Source organism: Sinocyclocheilus grahami, unplaced genomic scaffold (genome assembly GCF_001515645.1).
Source record: "Sinocyclocheilus grahami isolate Dianchi unplaced genomic scaffold, SAMN03320097.WGS_v1.1 scaffold866.1, whole genome shotgun sequence".
Taxonomy (NCBI): Eukaryota; Metazoa; Chordata; class Actinopteri; order Cypriniformes; family Cyprinidae; genus Sinocyclocheilus; species Sinocyclocheilus grahami.
The window spans coordinates 334,075-346,854 of record NW_015506045.1 but is presented as its reverse complement, the minus strand read 5'-3'; the positions used below and the strand labels follow the sequence as shown (position 1 = coordinate 346,854).

The 12,780-nt window shown below is 36.7% G+C and overlaps 1 protein-coding gene across 8 annotated transcripts in view; it reads right to left on the bottom strand.

The window, feature by feature from the left end:
• Positions 1-257: 257 nt before the first annotated feature.
• LOC107563292 (coiled-coil and C2 domain-containing protein 1B-like) overlaps positions 258-12,780 on the bottom strand; it is a 15,937-nt gene continuing 3,414 nt past the window's right edge. For 5 of the 8 annotated variants that reach the window (XM_016248113.1, XM_016248112.1, XM_016248118.1 and 2 more), the window contains 19 exons: positions 11,924-12,054; positions 10,319-10,397; positions 10,153-10,209; positions 9,853-9,995; positions 9,559-9,631; positions 8,479-8,618; positions 8,227-8,356; positions 7,934-8,106; positions 7,724-7,849; positions 5,224-5,282; positions 5,033-5,149; positions 4,784-4,857; positions 4,631-4,689; positions 3,742-3,793; positions 2,765-2,864; positions 2,423-2,513; positions 2,095-2,217; positions 772-808; positions 258-687 (listed from right to left, as the gene is read on the bottom strand). In XM_016248113.1, the coding sequence (XP_016103599.1) occupies positions 797-808; positions 2,095-2,217; positions 2,423-2,513; positions 2,765-2,864; positions 3,742-3,793; positions 4,631-4,689; positions 4,784-4,857; positions 5,033-5,149; positions 5,224-5,282; positions 7,724-7,849; positions 7,934-8,106; positions 8,227-8,356; positions 8,479-8,618; positions 9,559-9,631; positions 9,853-9,995; positions 10,153-10,209; positions 10,319-10,397; positions 11,924-12,054 (1,739 nt within the window). In that variant the 3' untranslated portion in view covers positions 258-687; positions 772-796. Of the gene's footprint in view, positions 688-771; positions 809-2,094; positions 2,218-2,422; positions 2,514-2,764; positions 2,865-3,741; positions 3,794-4,630; positions 4,690-4,783; positions 5,150-5,223; positions 5,283-7,723; positions 7,850-7,933; positions 8,107-8,226; positions 8,357-8,478; positions 8,619-9,558; positions 9,632-9,852; positions 9,996-10,152; positions 10,210-10,318; positions 10,398-11,923; positions 12,055-12,780 lie in introns of those variants that run through there. The other 3 variants (XM_016248117.1, XM_016248116.1, XM_016248119.1) reach the window with 3 other exon arrangements.

Sequence of the window (12,780 nt, the reverse complement as noted above, 5' to 3'; positions counted from 1 at the left end):
TATAATATTTAACAGCAGTACTTTGACACGGCCTATCCGTAATAAATCAAGCAGTAAATTCACATAGGATGTAAACAAGTTTTGAAATGTCTGACAAAATGTTTGGGATTCAAACACAAACCGTTTTGCATAGCTAATCGTGTAGAACTCATTTGCATAGCAGTCATACATTAGTATTTGAGATATGACAAGAACAAGTTCCTAGTTTGAGGGAGAACAGATTAAGTCTTTCATCTTACTGCAGCAGCAGTGATTACTTTGGCATTAGTGCGTAAGTGCATCCCAGAGCAGTAAAAAAAAAAAAAAAAAGGTTAGCTCTCATTGGCTTCAGCTCCAATGCATTAATGTAACAGTTGGGGTGAGTGTTATTATAAAATCAAGAGGCAATCTATCTCAAAAGGGCCGTTTAAAAGGCATATCAATCTCATGCAAGTCTGCGCACATTTTCCTGCTCCTCCTATTAATATCGCCTGTATTTTTAATAACCACCCCAACTCTTACATCCTGGTCCAACCTCTTTTACCCTGATAAAGACAAAGCTAACTCCCTCTGTCAGTGACTGTCTCTCTGTTGAGCAAGTTCCTCACCATCTCCTTCACGTGGTTCGTACCCGAGGCTAGCAGCACCGTTGAGCTTTCATCGTCCATACCTTCATCCACTCTGATAAAACCGCTGAGACCTCAAGACCTGAAAGAAAAATCATCTGTAAGGTGAAGTGTAACATGAATGTGATCATATATCTGTCAGTAGAAATGGGACAAACTTTCTTACGTTGTGAAGATGAAATCAGTGTCAGTTACAGCAGTACCTAATACAGACAGCAGATGACAGTCAAAACCAAAATATGGCATTTACACACTCACTCACACACACACACGCTCACTCACTCACTCTCACGGACACACGCTCACACACAAAATCCCTATTTTCACTAAGAAATATGACTACCAAAATCATAAAGTACTGTCAGACGTTTATTGTCATATAGATCTATTGCTGTTTAAGATGAATGCATACATGTTACTGTATTATTCCACGTTCAATGTGAATAAATGCCTGTTCTGTATGATTTTCTTTAAGGTATTATGAATAAATATTGTACAGGTGTAGAATGACATTACTACTACCACTACTACTACTAATAATATCAGTTATTATTGTTTATTTGTCTGTGTTTACTTATTTTATGATGTTGGTTATTTTCCATTCACACTGTAGAGGAATATTATAAAATATTAATATATCAATAGTATTATTATTAATATTATTAAAAATAATAAACTATTATTATTTGTGTTTTTGGTCATTTTCACTGTAGAATTTTGAAACCTAGCCAAGAGGAATATTACATAATAGCAATATATTATTGTTAATATTAACAACAACAACAATAATTATTATAATAATAAATCAACAGTTTATTGTTGTTGTTGTTTTTAGTCGTTGTTGTAGACTTTTTATTTGCACTGTTGGGTTTTAAACCCAAAAAACAGGAATATTATATAATAGTAATTTATAAATTATTATTATTATTACTGTTAATAATAATAATAAATGAAATATCAGAATGTTAATATTTAATAGCAATATATTTCTGTCCTATCTTTCATGCATCATTGTAAAATGGTCCGATTAAACACACAGGCTTTATTTTATATAACACTTTATTTTAAGGTGTCCTTGTTACATGTATTTACTATTATAATAACAATAAATTATCCATAATTACATTCAAGTAGCCCTAAGCCAAACCCTAACTATATAGTAAGTACATGCAGTTAAATAATATTACTCAGTACTTAAATGTATAACTACACTGTAACAAGGACACCTTAAAATAAAGTGTAACCGTGTTTTTAATATTTATAATATTATTAATATTTCAATATAAATACATTAAGCAGGCCATCTCTTAATCTGTGTCATTAAATGAAATTGTATAATGCACCGTTAATCACCCTAAATATTTACCTGCATCTTAATGTTCAAATTTTGGGCGAGTGTGATGCTGTTCACTTTTTAATATTAACAGACCAGGAACAAACATGAGCATTCAGCCGTGCCTTCATTAGACACAGCCACAGTAGCACTAACCTGTGGCTCCTCTAGCACTAGCCATCGTTCTGTGACAGTCTGGTGGTCCTGCCCACCCAGCGGCTCTCTGAGACGCACCCTCACCTCCAGACGACCACCTGTGGCCTTCCGCCCATCCATGAGCTGCGTGCAGAAATGAAGCCAATGCCATAAACATACATCTCCTACACAAATGTAAACATAGTGATGTCTGGCTAATGGGTGTGAATGTCCCATTTTAGCTCAAGTTCATGTGTTAAACACACATATATGTTTGCTTTCACAGCTGATGTTTGCACTCTCGTCTCTGGCTCCTATACACATACTGTTGAAAAACAGCCCCGCTCACCTCCACTATCTCTCTCACTTCGCTTTCAGTTTCCAGTTTCTCCAGTTTGAGCTGGGCTGTTCCTACCGGCTTGTCACTTCTCAGGAAGCCACTGTCACAAAACAAAGAAGTCAGTATGAAGCTCAGATCCACCTATTCACAATGACCTGGCATGCACCACAACTACCACAGAGTTCAATCAGGGCAGCACTGGTTGATATTTATCCTGACCTGTGTGTCTACCCAATAGAAATTAATCTTAAACAAAAGTGTGTACTGTTAGGAAACAATAGAGTAAAGGTTCCAAAATGATGATTATTTGGAGACTTTGGATCAGTGCTTATGTCCAACAGCAACACCCACGCTTTGTGCAGCACTTCCAGCTTCAGGCCTTTAGACTGTATAACTCTCCTGAAGCCACGGTGGTTCCGGTTGATGTTCAGTTTGAAGGTCTGGTTATACTCTGCCAAAACACCAAACAAGTCGATACCTTCAGCAGCAAATATTCATTTTAATTACACTGCTCTCTAAAATACTTGATTCTAATTCTGTTATTCATAGTGTCCTGCAGTCAAATATTTCTGTATAATATTCACTAAACTGTATATTTTAACCAATTTCCTATATACGTCTCTCCTAAAGTATTCCCAATTTTAATCAATATAAGTTTGGTCAGTAAGAATTTTTTTTTTAGTAAGGAGGATACATTAAATTGATCAAAAGTGACAGTAAATACATTTATAATGTTACAAATATTTCTATTTCAAATAGATGCTGTTCTTTTGAACGTTTTATTCATCAAAGAATCCTGAGAAAATGTATCATGATATCCACCAAAATATTAAGCAGCACAACTGTTTTCAGCATTGATAATAATAATGCGTGTTTCTTGTGCGCCAAATAAGCATTTTAGAATGATTTATGAAACATCATGTGACATCGAAGACTAGAGTAATACATCACTTGAATAAAATGACATTTTAAACTACATTTAAATAGAAAACAACATCTTAAATTGTCAACATTTCTGCTTTCCTGTAGTAATAATGGCTAGGTCGTGGGTTCGATTCACAGGGAATATATGAACTGATAACATTTATACCTTAAATGCAATGTAAGCTGCTTTGGATAAAAGTGTCTGCTAAATGCATAAATGTAAATGTAATAATATTTCACAATATTATTGTTTTTACTACAGTTCTGATCAAATAAATGTAGCCCTGGTGAACATTAGAGTTTTCTTTCAAAAACAAAAATCTTACTGACCCAAAATTTTGGATGGGTAGTGTACAATTACAAAGCATTTAAAAATACAGAAATGAATAGCTGAACATTTTTACCTGGGTTGTTGGTATTTTTGATGACTGATGTTTTATGTTTCTGAGGTTGATCCTAACATAAACAGAGAAAGTAATTAATATCACATGGATGACTGGGTAAAATGAAGCCTAGGTGACTGAAGAACTCGTACTCACTGTACTGGGATACGGGAACTCAAACTTGACATAGGCATCCAAGTCATTTGTTGCAACACCTTTCAAAAGAAGCAGAGAGGGGAGATGTTTAAAAGCAAGATGCTTCCTAACAGTGTTGTTGAGTGTTTGTTTCAAGAACAGTTTGAAGCTTACCAGGAGGAGCAGGAAGGTTCATCCCTCTAACAATGACCACAACCATATCTGTGCTACTGAGCTCCGGGAAAATCCTACAAGAGCACAAGTCAAGAAAAAGAAATCATGTTATTCAATGAAACATCACATATTTCCCTTGAAGGTGGTGCTGAACAGTAGTGAAGTAGGTGCTTCCTGTAGAAGACACTCAGATCAGGACACTGTTTTGGGCTTTTCCTTGACGTAAGATCTGCAGTGAGAGTGTCAGACCTGACAGTGCGATATGTTCTCTCCTCAAAGTGATGTTTAGGAGGCTGGAGCCCCCTGTTCTGCGCCAGTTTAAGAACCTCCAGGCTCTTCTTACATTGTTCTGCCATGTTCTCAAACCTACAAGAGGGAAAACTGGAATAAATGAATGAATTTCTTTTATTGAAGCGGTGTACTGGTGATGCGATACGTACTTGGTCGTTTCTGCGACATTCCCCATGTGTGTGAACTGCTTGTTTGATGACTGATGTTTTATGTTTCTGAGGTTGATCCTAACATAAACAGAGAAAGTAATTAATATCACATGGATGACTGGGTAAAATGAAGCCTAGGTGACTGAAGAACTCGTACTCACTGTACTGGGATACGGGAACTCAAACTTGACATAGGCATCCAAGTCATTTGTTGCAACACCTTTCAAAAGAAGCAGAGAGGGGAGATGTTTAAAAGCAAGATGCTTCCTAACAGTGTTGTTGAGTGTTTGTTTCAAGAACAGTTTGAAGCTTACCAGGAGGAGCAGGAAGGTTCATCCCTCTAACAATGACCACAACCATATCTGTGCTACTGAGCTCCGGGAAAATCCTACAAGAGCACAAGTCAAGAAAAAGAAATCATGTTATTCAATGAAACATCACATATTTCCCTTGAAGGTGGTGCTGAACAGTAGTGAAGTAGGTGCTTCCTGTAGAAGACACTCAGATCAGGACACTGTTTTGGGCTTTTCCTTGACGTAAGATCTGCAGTGAGAGTGTCAGACCTGACAGTGCGATATGTTCTCTCCTCAAAGTGATGTTTAGGAGGCTGGAGCCCCCTGTTCTGCGCCAGTTTAAGAACCTCCAGGCTCTTCTTACATTGTTCTGCCATGTTCTCAAACCTACAAGAGGGAAAACTGGAATAAATGAATGAATTTCTTTTATTGACGCGGTGTACTGGTGATGCGATACGTACTTGGTCGTTTCTGCGACATTCCCCATGTGTGTGAACTGCTTAGAGTACGTCACACATTTCTGAAGAAGAAAGGAAACATGTCCTACTTACATATTCCACATCCGCTTACAGGTTCGGTCTCAAAACCTAGTGATCTGCCTACTTAGACAGCATTTTAGGCATGTGGGTGTTTTCATAAGCAAGATGAGCTGTCTGCTTGCAGAAGCGTAAAACTGTGTTGTTGCTGCCTGGTCTTGATTATTGAAAATCACGTTATATTTGATGCAAAGCTAACTCAATTAAAGGGGTCCTATTATGCTCTTTTACAAAGTCTTGATTTTGTTTTGGGGGTATACTAGAACAGGCTCTCATACTAGGTTGTTCAAAAAACACATTATTTTTCACATATTGTACATTATTACAACACCTCTCTCCCCAGTCTGGCATGAACGGCTCGAATAGTTCCTGTATCAAATGAAGGCCCGCCTTCTGAAAGACGAAATGTGCTGTGATTGGTTAGCTGGGCCAGTGTGTGCTGTGATTGGCACCACTAGGCGCCTGGTCGGGAAATGTCATGCCCCTTACCATGTGAGCTTCAGTGTAAATATTGCGTCAATATCAAATCAATTTGAGCTCGATTTAAACCCGGATGATTGTAAACACTAAGTTCGTCTGCCTTGAGAAAGCTAGCGTGTCTCCGACATAGTGATAACACTCGTTGTCTTCTCTAGTGCAGCTCAACCAGGTCTCATCCCATTCGGCGATATTTGTGATATCTCAAATCCTGGAAAATATGCGTTGTAGTCCAAACGAGTCGTTCGTTGTAGTTTTTAAAAGTGATTTCTGTTAAATAAAATATCTCCTTTTGAAGTGGCCTTTGAACTTTGCAGATCTTTTTTATGCTCAAACAGCAACATTACAGAATAACTAAAGTTGAAAAAGTGAAAAAGCATAATAGGACCCCTTTAAATCAAATGAAAAAACTTTGTAACTGTAAATCGAGTCAAGAAATTGATTCCAAGAAATTGATGAAGGCTCAGATGGATTCCAAAAACCTGCCATAGTGTTTCTTATTTATTGTCTCTGATTTTGATCGGTGTCTTTGAGTGTGTCTTAAGCTAATGCACAGTACGGTTTAACTTCTCTTTGGGTTACGTCTTGGGTAAAAAATAAAATAAAAAAATAATGGTACTCAACATATCCAGTTAAAGAAGTCACCACTCACTATATACTCATCTACATTAAATAAAAAATTGACTATTTCAACCAATATATATTTCATGCTTGCTAGAGTATTACACTGTTAGCTTAGCAACATGCTAACATCAAATTCTTATACTGAATAGCATGTGATTCTCATGAGCATGATCTGTGAAATATTGACTATAGATACACTTATAGGGAGTACAAATTTACTATTTTGCCCAATGTTTATTTTACTCTTTATAAAAGGGATAGTTCACCCAAACCGAAAATTCTGTCATTAATTACTCACCCTCATGTCATTCCAAACCCGTAAGACCTTAGTTCATCTTCAGAACATAGAGATATTTTTATGAATTCAGAGAGCTTTCTGACCCTCCCATAGACAGCAATGTAACTGAAATGTTCCCAGACACGAAGTTAGGACATCGGTAAAACAGTCCACGTGACATCAGTGGTTCAACTGTAATTTTACGAAGCTGCGAGAATACTGTTTGTGCGCAAAGAAAACAAAAATAACGACTTTATTCAACAAAGGCCAAAAAAGTGCATCCATCAATAATAAAAAAGAACTCCATGTGGCTCCGGGGGCTTAATAAAGGCCTTCTGAAGTAAAGCGATGCATTTGTGAAAAAAAAAAAAGAAAAAAAAAATGCAAGTACGACAGATATTGGAAGCTAGGGTTTACAAAGTTTTAAATATGGATATTTTTCTTACACAAATGCATCAATTATTCACCCCCCGGAGCTGTGTGGAGTATCTTTTATGATGAATGGACGCACGTTTTTGGGCCTTAAAATTCTCAACATCCATTCACTGCCATTTTAAATCTTGCAAGAGGAAGAGCCAGGAGATTTTTTAATATAACTCCGATTGTATTCGTCTGAAAGAAGAAAGTCATATACACCTGGGATGGCTTGAGGGTGAGTATATCATGGGGTAATTTTTCATTCTTGGGTGAAATATCCCTTTAATCGCAAATTCTGTTGAAATCAAAAATGTAACATGCTCTTCTTGTGAGTAATATCTTTGAAATATTGACTATAAATAGTTTTGATTATAAATTGCCAACGCAATATGTATTTTATGCTTTATGTTAGAGTATCACTCTGTTAGCTAAGCAACATGCTAATATCAAACTATTGCAATCAAAAATGTACTATGTTGTTTGTGTAGCGTGCACATACAGAGTTCCAATTCATTGGCGTATAAGATTTCATTTCAGATCCATTTCGATGGTAGCTGACTATGTAGAAACTAGGTTTTGGCGCAGATCCATTCTCTGTGTTACTTCATTAATTCACCAACTTCTGGTTACCTCGTATTGCTCTTTGAGTAGTTTGGTGAGTTGAGTGTAGACCTCCTCAGCCTTCTCTGAGATCTGAACATCACTGTGATGGACTAGGATGAAGTCCTCATCCTCATCTCCAGGCGGTGAAGGCACCTGAAAATAAAGGGGGAGTTATTACTCAATTTCATTATGGATTTGTTAAAGAATTTATTTTAAAAAACACAATCACAGTGTTACCTTGCTTATGTCCACCCTCTTGCCGCTGCGAGCAGCTTCTATCATGGGGTCCAAACCCTTTGCTGCGCGCAGGAGGGTCTTGGCCTGCTCTAGGTCATTCTTTTGCTTTGCCTGCAGCGCTGCTTTCATGTACTGCTTTTTGCGGCCTTCCAGAAACTCCAGCTGCTGCTGAGCTGAGGAGACAATAACCAGATTTAAAGCAGTTTGAGAGAGTTTTGTGTGCTTCTTATGTAACTCAGTTACAAAATATAAAAACATCCCAATTAAAAGGCCATCTTAAAACACAACTCTACCAGTGTCAGGCAGACTTCCTCTTTTAGACGTTCTGTCTGGGGAAGGTGAAGGGGTCCTCTTGGGCTTCTGTACCGTTGGCTGTACTGCAAGAGTGGGCCTCTTTTGGTCACCTACTTTCAGAGCTTTAACCTAGAAAGCAAAAAAATAAATAAATAAAATAAAATTTAAAAAATTAAAAAAAAAAGCGATTTATTTAAAAGAAAGGGACAACTTGGAAAATATTTAAGAAATGCTACAAACTAAGAATTTACCTTCTCCTCTCCCTCTTCATCGTCCTCTTCACCATCACCAGCTTCAGCTTCATTAGATGTTAGTTTATTGGCTGTTTCCAACACTGCAGCCAATCCCTGCTCTGGAGAAGCAGCCTTCTGGCCTGGGATTGGAGGAAAGCCTATAGAGAACACTTCAGTTTAACATAACTCCTCATTTTCTTAGCAGGAATTCAAGCTAATAATTAAAGAATTTAAAAATATATATATTTTCATTCAAAAGTTGAGGAAATTAATCCTTTTATTTAGCAAGGATGCATTAAATTGATCAAAAGTGACAGTAAAAACCATTTATAACTGTTACGGTCTTGCCTAGCCAGAATTCCTTCATTTTCCTGTCACCAGATTGTGTTTGTTTGTTTTGGGTTATTTTTTTCTTGTGTGTTTGTAACGTGGAGTCAAGCGGCAGGTGCAGTGGGTTACCGGTGATGAGTCAAAAAAGGGCTTTGTTCCCTTTCCCAGCGTGTCTGGCCCCCATTTGCACTTGATGCCTCTCCAGTACCAGTTTATGTGCATACTTTAATTTTGTTTTAAGTTTTCTATTTCCTTTTGTGTTGGTATTGTTTAATTCAGTTATAGATTACTTTAATAAACATATATTTTGGGGTTAATTTCATTTGTATGTGACCTCCCTTATTTATGTTACGCTGCCTTGAGCCTACTGACTATTTCAAATAATTATGGTTCTTTTTAAATTTCTATTAATGGAATTCTGAAGAAAAAAAAATCACTTGTTTCCACAAAAATATTAAGCACCACAACTATTTTCAATGCTAAGAAATGTTTCTTAAGCACCACATTAGCATATTCAAATTTCAATATGACACTGAAGATGGAGAAGCGGCTGCTAAAATTTTACTTTGCCTTTGTAGGAATAAATTACATTACAAAATATATTAAAACAGAAAACTGTTATTTTATAGGTTAATATTTCACAATATTGCAACCTTAACTGTATTTTTAATCAAACAAATGCAGCCTTGGACAAGAACATCTTTTGAATGGTAGTGGACATGTACACAAAAATGTACAGGTCTTCTTTTTGACTTCAGAAGAGCCAACCTGGAGGGGCTGGAAGTTCATCAAAATTGACAGGTCGGCCTGCTTTATGGGCACGGATGGCAGCCTGGTATTGCTGTGGGTCACACAAAGAACATAATCTGAAATCAACAAGTCAGTGGAAACACCTTTCTATGTGTAAAATGTGCTGTAGTTATGTTAACATGAACCTTCCTCCACAATCAGATAAAATCTAAAAAGGAAACACGGCAAGAGAAACCGAAAGTTTGTGGACACTCAGTGGTGACAATGTGTCATTATTTGAGGTTTAGGTGTCATTTTGATAGGTTTACTAACTTTAGCAATGCGGTCATGCATGCGGGCTTTGCGCTCATCTCCGCTGGCCTTAGCTTGTGTGAAGGCCTCTTTGTACTTGGCCATCCTCTGTTCCAAAGCGTCAAGAACAGTCTGGGGCTGAGTTGGGCCAGAAATGCTGTCTGCTGGTATAATAAAAACAAAAAATGAACACTAGGAGACAGGAAAAGCATTCAGACTGAGGTCACAAATACAGTAATTCAGGTAAGACCATATTAGACTATTAAAAGAGACACATGCTCAGCCTCTGAAAATATCTGATGTGAGAACTGGTGTACTAACCAGGAGCTGAAGGTGAGGTAATAGCTTTTTGAGGTGCAGGGTGAGTAACTGTAGAGGCTGTGGAAAAGAATCAAAGCTCCAAGCCTTAAAAAATATGTAACAAATATGCAACACATCATAGCTACTATAGTATCTTTCTGACCACAAATGATAATTTAGGTCTAACCTTGAGACAGAGGGGGCGGAAGGGAGCTCATGTCCACCGGCTGGCCTTTCTCCAAAGCCTCAATGGCTGCATCGAATCCCTGAGCCAAACAAGCAAACGGCATAGTGCTATTCTTTGTCTACTTCCTACAAGTCTTGAATACCTCAAATAACTTAGCACATTTTTGTTACAAGTGAGTTATTAGAAATCATGGTTTACAAGAACAAGACACTTCGTTAAGAGGAATATCCAAACTCGTTCATATGACCCAAATCATATGACGTTGCTAAAAAAGAACATTATTTTGTGTATTTGGTGTAATGAAATGTGTTTATGCGGTTTAAGGTTCAAAAAACACATTATTTTCCACATACTGTACATTATTGTTTCTCCTCTATGCCCCGCCTTTTTGAAACGCGTCGATTTTTACAAAGCTCATCGATCTGAAAAGCGAGGTATGCTCTGATTGGCCAGCTATCCAATGTGTTGTTTGAGACTTTAGTCTTTGCAACTTTACAGATCTTCTTTATGCACCAAGAGCTTGTAACACTCCAAAGAGAAAGGAAAACTTGAAATCGCATCATATGACCCCTTTAAATATGAAAACGTACTTACAATGAGTCAGCATTATTCGTCAGAACACCGGCATTTTTGGCTACTCTCCCAGGACACAGTCCTCGACCTCCGTAAAATGCATTGCACACATCTGAATATTTGGTTTGAACTGTTCTGGAACAGTGCTGTAAATACAACTTAACCACTGATTTCTAATTGTGTCCTCTTTTGGAAGACCAAACAAAGTAGTTTGCATTGCTTTCACAATGAAACACACAGCGTCTTCACAACATGGTGGCGGCGGTACCAATACTACAGCGAGAATAAAAGTTACGCCTTCTTTCTTTGCGTGAACATTTGGGCGGCATTATGCAAATCTTCCCACATTGTGACGTAGACATGTGGGGGCATGTTTAAACGAGCCGTTTTAGGAGGGCATGGACGAGTCTTAACTTTTATAAAGAATATCTCTTTGGGTTTGAGACTTTAGTCTTTGCAACTTTAGGGATCTTATCTATTCACGAACAGCTTGTAACACTCCAAAGTGAAAGGAAAACTTGAAATCGCATCAAATGACCCCTTTAAATGCAAAACCAACTGAAACGCTCGATAAAAACAGTAAAGGCTTTGAGATACAAAGTCTTTGGCAAGTTTGAGTCAAAATTTCCGTATTAGAGCAGAAGGCAAACGGAAAAAGACACATTAACAGGGTGTGATACATTTACAAAGCCATGCCTGTTAACTGAGCACAGACAGCACAGTTACAAAAGTTTGTTTTGGTTTTAACTGAAGCAACTGAAAGAGTTTACAAGACAAAACAAAGAAAACAACTACATTAACAATAACAAATCTATTAATATTTCAACTGTATATTATTAATTAGAAAGAAGGAATCCAAACTTTGTATAATTCTGTACAAAGTTAATTTGCTAACTGATAAAACGCTCATTTTGAAATTTTGAAGGCATGAAGCCCTGAGAGGAAAGCATAAATATGCCACTGTTTGAAAATTAACAGTACAGAAACAGCGATACATAGCCTATATACATTTGATTAGAAACCACATCTTACCTTGCTGGTCTTTATATGCACTTTGGCTTGGTCAATATCTCCTGCTTGTTTGGCCTTAAGAGCTGCCATCCTGTATTCCTTCTGTCGCTCTAACAGAACGTCTTTATTGGACTGTCCGGCTGGTGAGTCTGCTTTAGGAGCAGAGGAAACCACAATGTACCATTTACAAAAAAAGCTCCGTAGAATGTCATACTTCTAGTTAAATTAGCAAGTCACAAACAACTTAAAGGGAAAGGGCCTCATTTTCAACATAGTTTGCTTCTCTACATCCAGCGTTGATGATCCATTGACTAAAAAAAAGTTTTTTTTTTTTTTTGCACGTTTTTAATTATGACTACAAATATTATGGAAACTGCAAAAAAAAAATAAATAAATAAATAAATAAAAAAAAGGATTCCTATGAAATTATATTATCAGTATATAGTTTAGGGTTGTTGGAAAGCATGGAATAATTTAGCAAATACATACTCCAAGCATAAATCAACGCAACTGCTGTCAAATATTAATCAGAGAATAGGGATTAAGTCGGTTTTAAAATACTTACCAAAAGGACTAGTAAAAATGCTTCTATTTTGCATTATTTTCTAATTTAACATACACAAGTTTCATTACAAATTCTAAGCATAATTTAAGTGAAAAATATAACTGAACATTCTACATGAATTGCTGAAGATTTAACAATTCAAATGTTTGAGATAGATAAGATTTAAAAATGTTTTAAAATAACGAAAAATTTCAAATATCGTTCAAGTACAGTTTTCTTTTACGTTAATGTAATTAACAGGATTCAATTCAATTGTGTTTGTTTGTATGTATGTATGTGTATATATATATATATATATATATATATATATATA